The sequence below is a fragment of the Prunus persica genome, chromosome G2 (genome assembly GCF_000346465.2).
Source record: "Prunus persica cultivar Lovell chromosome G2, Prunus_persica_NCBIv2, whole genome shotgun sequence".
Classification (NCBI taxonomy): domain Eukaryota; kingdom Viridiplantae; phylum Streptophyta; class Magnoliopsida; order Rosales; family Rosaceae; genus Prunus; species Prunus persica.
In genome coordinates, this window is record NC_034010.1 from 6,696,321 (window position 1) to 6,705,262 (window position 8,942).

Below are 8,942 nucleotides of genomic sequence, written 5' to 3' on the forward strand. Positions count from 1 at the left end.
TTTTGTATTTGGTGGTCCGCAATTTATGCTGAACGTCATCACTTTTGGTTTCCGGCTCAACAAAATACTTTAATGAAGCAGCCCAAGGCGAAGGCCGAAAAGCTACAAAGGCAAAGCCTGATGCCTGATCCATGAATTTGGATTAACAACATAAGGCCCACATTCCAAATCCACACAATCCTTGGTCTGAAAGAATGTCCAGACCTAAACACATTTATGACATGTTTATTAATCCGTAATTAGATTAGGAGAAATTTAATTGAGGAAGAGTTGGATTGAAGAGAATTAGATTCTGGATTCCTATTGAAGTTGTTTATTAAACCATATAAATTGAGAAGAGTTAGATTCTGGATTCCTATTAAAGTTATTTACTAAATCATATGGAATTAGGGCAGGAGCGGTCCTAAGTACTAAAATGTCCTCGTTGTTTGGTTAATGGCAAATTTGAAAATTTTTAAATTGTGCGAGGATATAATGGGTAAAAAAGATGAATTCCTAACGAGTTAGTTCTCCTATAATTATAATACCACCTTCCACCCAAGAATTGGAGGAATTCAATTCCTAATTTTGTGTGGGCCCCACTTACTTATTAATTCCTTGATGTAAAGTAAATACAGTAATCCTTTATAAGTGGAATTTAATTCCTGATGAGAATTCCAATTCCTATCCGTATTCTAGCACCATACAATAATTTCTCCAACATAGTTGAGCGCAATCGTCAAGCTCAAAACACAACACAACGATGCATCATGTAGTCTTCAATCTCTGAATTGCAACCAGATACTGTCCCTGAATTATAATTTGTAATATGCTATAAATATTTTCCTAAAAAGATTATTCAATCCCCTACCACATAAATGCCCATATTTCTTTCTTTCCTTTGAATAGCGGGAAATAATAGGAAAATATCTCCCTAACAAATGGATAGAGTCGCTACAGATGTATTTGGAATATGCTAATAGTATTGCATTTTCATCTCTATCTATTCATGACGTAGAGTGAGAAACGGCTTGAATGTCATCAGAACAGCGATTGCCTCTACCACATTCAAGATGAAGAAAATCATCTGGCTACCTGCAAAACGATATGGAAGTGGTAAACTTTCTAAGCCTTACATTACAAGCTGTAAGTAAATTTGGCTACGTAATTACCAATTTGGTATGAAGGGTCAATTATTTAGAGGAAAAAGCTAGGCTCCTAAAAGACGAGGAATTCCTCCTCAAATGAACATGTGGCCAAATGGAAATTGACACTTGTCCAAAAAATGAAAAATAATGCACAATTAGGCCACATGTTCATTTTAGGAGGAGTTGCGCCTCTTCTTCCAGAAGCCAAGCATAATTCTATTATTATCGGTTTAATTTGAGATGCAAGGTAAAATATGAAATACCAAACAAATATTGAAGCAATTTGAAAAGGAACTAAATGAAGTCCAACGTATCCACATGCATAATCAATGAATGAAAACATATAATTTTTGGAAGAAAAAAATATAGAAATAAAGAATTTCTTGGAAAACAAATAATAATGAAATTTGAACTCTTTCTTTTCCCTCTTCCATTAACTTTACTTTTTCTTCTTCGGTCAGTTGATGACCTAGAAATGGTAAATATCTGATGCTACCGTTCTTCATCTTGTGCATTATATCAGTTTCAGAAAACATGTACTTAGCCTATCATCATCTAAAAACCATCTTCCCTTTTCTTTTATTTCTTTCTTTTTTCGTTTCATTTCGATCTAAAATATAAATATACAGAAATATGAACTAACTAAATTGTAATGTAACAATATAGCTTAGGATATACAAAGAAAGGTCAAAACATCTTGTAAGTGTTTGATTTCTCCTAATTTATTACTCTTTTTGAGCCACCAAGTAATAATAGTAAAAATTTATAAAACTGCAACAAATGCCTAAGTGAGCAAAACTATCTAACAAAAATCCAGGATGAAAAGTTTGGTTGAGTATGATACCAGGTAGGATGGCAGCATCCAGACGTGTTTGAGCCCAAGAAAACCTGTTGAGCCGAAATCATGATTAACATAAGATAAGAATTTTTTTTCTATGTATTACTACAAAATCATGTAATTTAAATGTGATGATTTTCAAAGCATAAATCAATGTAAGAAAGTAATGCTGTAAGCTTGTGTTATCTGATTTCTTCAAAATTCATCTGTAGTAATTTTGAAACTATATGAAACGCAAAATCTGTAGTGTTTTTCGTGTAATAATTCAGAAACAAGAAGCATCATATATATAACAAAATCACTTCGGCTCCCAGTTGGAATAAGCTAAACTTACAGTGCACCACCAGCAGCTGGACCAATTGCCTTGAACAGAGACATTGCCGTCATAGAAATTCCATTCGCGGCACCTCTTTGTCTTTGGTCCTGTTGTTAAATTATGCTCAAGTTATGGCACATTCTCTAGTTGAAGAGCAAGAATATCATGACTTAGAGAAGGGGAAAAATTTTAAGTAGTTAATTTGAGAATAAAATTACCACAGCTTTGTTTTGGAGAATGAACATTCCAGTTACAATTGTGATCTGATTGTACAAAAAAACTTCAAAAGTTAGAGCACAAACCATAGAAAGACAGCCTTTATCTATATGAAGCACCTTACAATGGAAAAAACCTGAGATGCTTAAGTATCTAGTAACAAAACATAAAAAGTAAACGAAAACAAGATTCTTGAGCACCCTACTGCACACACAAGTAAGCAGGCTGCACGAAAATCATTTTCGCTTATGTGGTTGTTCAGCCTTGTAGACCCGTAGTTGGCCATTGTCATTGACTCTCAAATAACATGGTTTCTTAGAAGCGATATTTGAATCAGCCATGCCTATGTCTACTTAAAGCAAGTGGCATATCTTGTTTTTAAAATTGTAGAAATAATTCAGTCAATTGTCAAGATTAGAACATGGTCACCACTAGCAATACAATCAGGACAATTCATATCGGTCCCCTATTTTACTAAATCGGTGAGCTTCTGTAGAGTAGATATAGTTATTTTTTACTTTCTTCAGTTAAGATGACAAAGTTGTAGTTTGGTTTTGTTTTTTAATGAGATTCTGTATCAAGATGATGGTAGACTAGTAGTTCACCAAGTCTTTGTAACGCAAGGATGCATGCAAGTGTGTAAGTTGAAATGAGATATAAAGTCATGTCTGCACTTACAGATAAGACATTCTTCAGCACAGATGCAATATTTAACATCAGGTAGAGGGAGAACCCCGATAACATTGCTATAAACGGGTAACTTGACAGCAGAGGTATTGTGATAATCTGCATATGAGAATCATGTGCCAAAAAAAAAAAAAAAAAATCAACAAAGGTAAAGAAGGCATAGGTCAGTCGGCATTACGTCGAAAGACATTCATAAAAAAAATGCAGAAGCTACAACAATGCAAATGGAGCAGAAGCTGAAAAATTACCCCTCCAATGCGAGCAATCATTACAGGACCAAGAAGCCTTTCCACAAACGGGTATAGGGTGATTTGGAACACAAAAAGACCAAAACCTACAAGTTGATAAAATCGTCAGCGATTATTGAGCATGTGTAGAGTTACTTACACAAATCAGAAATTGAAACTGTATCAAATACTCTATCCTTGAGTGAACTTAATGTATCATGTATAGTACATGTGGGCGTATCGCGTATGTGTATGTATATGTATGCATAAGAAAGAAGAGGGCTGCACCCCTGATACCAGTGACAATGTCAGAAAATTTTGAAAAGAGCTGCAGAAACCAAAACTATGAAGTGATAACTCTACTCATATAAATTTAAAATGGCCAAAAAGATGCCTGGACCTAGAATCTTAGGTGTCATTCATCTTTATTTCTTTGTATCTTGACATGCCTGTTATATGTATAAAAAAAAAAATTGAGTCCTTTAAACGATGGAAAGAATAGAAGCAGATGGAAACATCAAATATTACCTGAAATTGCAAGAACTTCACCAACATTCTCAGTTGAAAAGCTCAAACCCCCAAGCTTTCGAGGACTCACAGCCCATAATGAAAATATCTGATTTTTTGGGCAAAAGAAAAAAGTTTCACTTAATAGCCACTTTGGTAATTAGAGATCAATAAGAATGGGGACAGGGGAAGAAGAATAAATGAGTAAGTGAAGGAGTAAGAAATGCATTGTACAAAATGTCTTAAACCATTCAAGCACTTTTAATCTACCAAAACCAATGAGAAGAACCATTTCAAAGAAAGGGAGCAGAGGAAAAAAACCGATTCTGTGAACAATACTATACTTTTCCAACAGGTAAAAGGTATGAAGTTACCTCTGTATAAGCCATGTCATGGAGTGAGTATACACAATAAACAATGATTGCTGACATTAAGGGCCAATTCTTGAAGAGGTTTTCTTTAGGTATCTGTTCTTCAGTTTTTTGTTTTCCTTCATTTGCAAAAGACCCATAGGATGCAGTTTCTAGAGCTTCAAAAGAATCATCTTGCAATCTAATATTTCCATTGTGCTTGTGTAAAGTTTCCTGCAACCAACCAGATATAGAAATTTTCTGTTAACACTTAAGAGTTTCAAAAGGTCCTTAATGTACGAATGTGCTAAAGATGACCCAAGTATTCAAGGATACATGATTATAATGATAAATTCCTTTCCAAGGATATTGGATTACAAATATTGTTCATTTTGTAACTGCCTTTAGATGTAATGGAGGACTGTAAGGGCGGCCTGCATTCTGAATTTCATGGAGGTTAAGTGATGACAAAGTAGGGTTGAGAAGGTACAAAAACAACCATGAGAAAAAAAATACATAGGTCAATATTTAACATTTCAAAAGAGATTCAACAACATAAAGGAATATACTAAGATATGTACCGGAAGCCAGAAAGAAGCAATGCATACTCCAAATGCAAAAACCGATATACATAGGCAAGGCAAGAAGTACGGAAACCTACATCAAAGTTTCAGATTTTAGAACATCATGGTGCAACAAAGAAATAATTAGAAAAATTCTGAAATTTGACAATCTCACTGCAGCATACTTAAATCAACTGGCCAAACTTACCTCCCAAATATGGAGTTTTGGGAAAATATATTTGGATACTTGTCTGCTGGCTGCATAAAACATTGTAAAGAAACATTTGATTAAACAAAAGGATGAGAGAGAGAGAGAGAGAGAGAGAGAGAGAGAGAGAGAGAGAGAGATCAGCAAGAAAAAAAATATACTAAAATCATCTTCTACCTCATGATTTTCATTAATCTGTACTATTTAATTTAACCTACTCTTTCAAGAACCAACCTTCGAAAACCCCAACCCCTGTACTAATTCAGAACAGAATATGTTGCTTTGTTGCTAATGTGTGTTAAAGTTAAGTCTAATAGTATGCAAACTGGGAATAACTGTTCAAATCCCTGTAGGTGTCAATTTCAAGAACTTCATTTGTTTCTTGTTAGTTATATGGACAGTCCTTAGAATTAATTCCAGATCTTAGTCCACCTCATGCTTGCTCAAAGCCTTAAAATTAATTCCTAAGTGTCGGTGACGCCCTCATGCTTGCTATCTCCTCTACACTCATTTCATGCTCTTAGGTACCATCTCACACCTTCTCCAGAGGTGGGAGTTTCATTTCTCAAGTTTTGGCTTTCTCAAGGTTCTGTCAGCAGAAAACAAACCAAAACAGAAATTAGGCTACATGGATTTTAGAGTGTTTTCCAACACTAATGTGCTGAGATTCTTGGAGAAGTTTCGTTTTAATCTTCTTTACGCTTCTTAAGTTAAATAACTCTGTTTGTTCTGTGGTATAAGCTTGTAACGAGTGATGATTCTATTTTTGGTTAATACGCCTCAAACTTCTAAAAGCATATCCTCTTTATCAAATTCAAGATTCCATGGTTCTGCTACCCGAGTCATTGTTTTAAAAGGTGGAATTAAAACAGGTTCAGTTGTGATTTGTATTCATTTATGTTTCTGAATCCTTTTCTCAAAATCTGAAACTGATGTGATTTGTGGACTGTACATGTATTTTTGCTATTTTTCTTTCATTGTTCCATACAGCAGATGTTATTACTATTGAATTGAATCAGTTGTACATATGTAATTTTGATTGTGACCATGTTAGCATGTGAGCATTTAACCCGAAACCAATTGGCAATCGGTGGAGAGGCCTGAGATCTTTTTAAACTACTAATGCAAAGCTTCCTTTTCTGATGTAGGATAATACTTTCCACAGTAAACAACTTCTTAAACGGATTTCATCATGGAATATGTTTAGTACAAAACAAGTGAACCAAAATTTGTACACACGGAAGGACATATTAAACAATTAGCAAGACAAATACACATTCATCGAGAGAGTCTCTGAAGTGTAGTTCCTAGAATAGAAGTACAAGAAGTAGAATTACCTGGGCCAGGAAGCCTCCCAAAGCTGGGCCAATGATCAATCCGATACCCCAGGCCACACTAACCTGAAAACAGATTATAAATCTCAAATGATGTAGTAAACTTATAAGAAGTTGTAGAAGACAAGAGGACAATGTGAGCTTACTGTTGACATGCCTAAAGCTTGGTGTTCTTCTCGAAAGGCTTCACTTGCGTATGCCTGGTCATGCAGTTAAATCATATATGTAAAGTAAACTTGACTTGACATACATGGTTAATAATCATATATGGAACAATATGATACCTTTATTGGTCCAAGTAAACCATTCAAACATCCAAGAAGAAAGCGTGTAGAAATGGCCATCCAAAAATTTACACTGAGTCCAAATAGAGTGTTGAAAATAACCCTGAGCCAATAATTATTCAAAATCATTTATAAATATGTTGAAGCAAACAGAAAACCTTCATTGCCGAAGTATGAAACTGAAACTCAATTGCAGAATAGAAGTTACTAACACTGCAGCAATCCCTATTATTATGACAGGTTTACGACCGTAGCGATCAGCCACCACTCCCCAAAAAATTGATGTCAAAACTCTGCCAATCATAAATGAAGCCCCTTCACAATATAACGAAGTTTGTAAAGAACACTTGCCAAGAAACTAAAATGTGATGAATAACTAAATTTATCTCTAAGAAAGGTAAGAACTGACTCACCTACATAACCCGCATAGTAGCCAATGTCTTCCTCTCTTTTAGCAATTTGCAAATCCCTGATCTGCAAAGAATAGTTAATCCAACTTCTCTATTGGAATCTTGAAATATCAAGTAGAACTCAAAGGGCGAAAGCAGGACAACAAGTGAACAAAGGGAAGACACTTTTTTATTGTCTTACAGAACATTTTTTTAGAAATACAAGTAAAGTAACAACACTCTTGAGAAAGTATACTCACCATAAAGTAAAGAAATGGAAAGAGAGACGATATCGGCAGCGCTGAAAATTACCACAGAACAACAGAACGGGGTTAAAACATTTGAAGTAGATTAGAAGACATAGCAAAGTACAAAATCATAAAAAATCTGACAGTGCTACAGTATACCAACTTTACAAAGCAACTATTCTACATAGGAGATATAAATAATTCATAGAAATGACAAACCAATTAAAGTATAAGAACAGATCATGATTCCGCATACAAGTTTCAAGCTACCCTCTTATATGGTAACATATGAACAATTGATTGCCCTGAATCAATCAAATTCCAAAAAGTCTTGTATGAAGTATTGAATCTATAGTTCATTAGAAAACCGCAGATAAAAAAATAAAAAAAAATAAAAAACCAGGTTTCTTTAATTTCAAATTCTGCAGTAACTCATTGTAAAACCGCAGATATATTCTTGGCAGCAATCTGAATGCATCAGGCACTTAAAACACAACATATTCCTGATTTCTTTTTAAGTTTTTAATCTACGAACATCAATTCTAAGATTAGTTTCTTCTATGAAACACTGAAACTACTTTCAAATAATGTGGTGAACTTTCTGAGCACCCGTATTTTCGTAATCGAAACTCCCACAAATCAATGAGTTATAACCTCATCATACGTACATGCCACAGCATGCAGAAGAACAACAATGGAAGTGAAACACAACACCATGAACAAGAATCTGACAACCCAATTGGATTCTGCTCAAGAACAACATTATATTATATAAAATGACAGAAGGGCTTACCAGCTGAAAGAACAACAAGCCATACAGCGACAAGCATTTTAATGGGCAACCCTCTTTGCAACTCTTTACGCTGTTCAACCTTACAGCCAGGGCAATTCTCATAGTAAACCTTCTTCAGCAGCGCCTCTCTGCTCTCCTCAGCCATGTTGATGATTTGCTTTGAACCCAGAAACTCAAAAATGGCTTCTTCTTTTTTTCTGGTTTGAGTTTGGCTCAGAAGATGACTTAGGAGATGAAATTTGGTTTATTTTTCTGGGTTTGTTTTTCTACGCGTCAGGGTTCACATGAAAAGCACAAAAAATTGTTGATGGTTAATAATTCTCACTTGGCTTTGGCTGTTTTGCTTTCTGATTGGCATCATTGCATGCGTCAGCTACAGGCAGTGAGAAATCATAATCATTGAAGCCGGTGGACAAAAGCCAGCGAGGAAAATGTGACCATAATTAAATATGAGAAAACTTGTGGGATTTGAATCAAAATCCAATGAAACAGCCAATCCATCTTAAGAAATAAAATATGCCGTACAAGGAACTGTTTTGATACGACAAAGAAAGGGAAAATTCTGTGGTGCCTCAGCTGTATCGGTACAGCCCGTTATCCAAGGGTCAGTATTGCATCTTAAAAATAAAGGGTTGAGATTGAATGACCTGAAGACTTGTTGAGCCCTTTGTTATTAAATATCACGTGACATACACGTGACTGAGAAAACAAGTGAAAAGCTTCAACGAACGTGCGGAAGCCCTGGCGTGCATTGGACCTGCTTATCTCTGGGATCGATCTCTCTCTCTTGGAAATCCAATCCTCATCTATGTCCCCAAATCAGAATCTGGGCGTCTCACTTCTGCCGACGCTGAG

At 35.3% G+C, this 8,942-nt stretch overlaps 1 protein-coding gene across 1 annotated transcript; it reads right to left on the reverse strand.

Annotated features, from left to right (window-relative positions):
* Positions 723-8,492, reverse strand: LOC18787094 (protein ZINC INDUCED FACILITATOR 1). The gene is made up of 17 exons (XM_007217870.2): positions 8,088-8,492; positions 7,307-7,347; positions 7,071-7,131; positions 6,870-6,972; positions 6,658-6,760; positions 6,520-6,573; positions 6,377-6,439; positions 5,040-5,089; positions 4,850-4,925; positions 4,293-4,502; positions 3,940-4,027; positions 3,433-3,518; positions 3,176-3,283; positions 2,500-2,544; positions 2,300-2,388; positions 1,972-2,015; positions 723-1,074 (listed from the first exon to the last, which is right to left on the reverse strand). The coding sequence occupies exons 1-17, from the start codon at positions 8,230-8,232 to the stop codon at positions 983-985; spliced, it is 1,458 nt and encodes a 485-aa protein (XP_007217932.1). The 5' UTR covers positions 8,233-8,492; the 3' UTR covers positions 723-982.

Bases quoted from the DNA above. Each gene is read 5' to 3' on its own strand.
- LOC18787094 (XM_007217870.2), bottom strand. From the start codon at position 8,232: ATGGCTGAGGAGAGCAGAGAGGCGCTGCTGAAGAAGGTTTACTATGAG. The intron at 6,761-6,869 runs GTTAGTAACTTC...TTATTGGCTCAG, and splicing joins ATAATAGGGATTGCTGCAGT to GGTTATTTTCAACACTCTAT. The intron at 2,016-2,299 runs GTAAGTTTAGCT...TCGGCTCAACAG, and splicing joins CCAGCTGCTGGTGGTGCACT to GTTTTCTTGGGCTCAAACAC.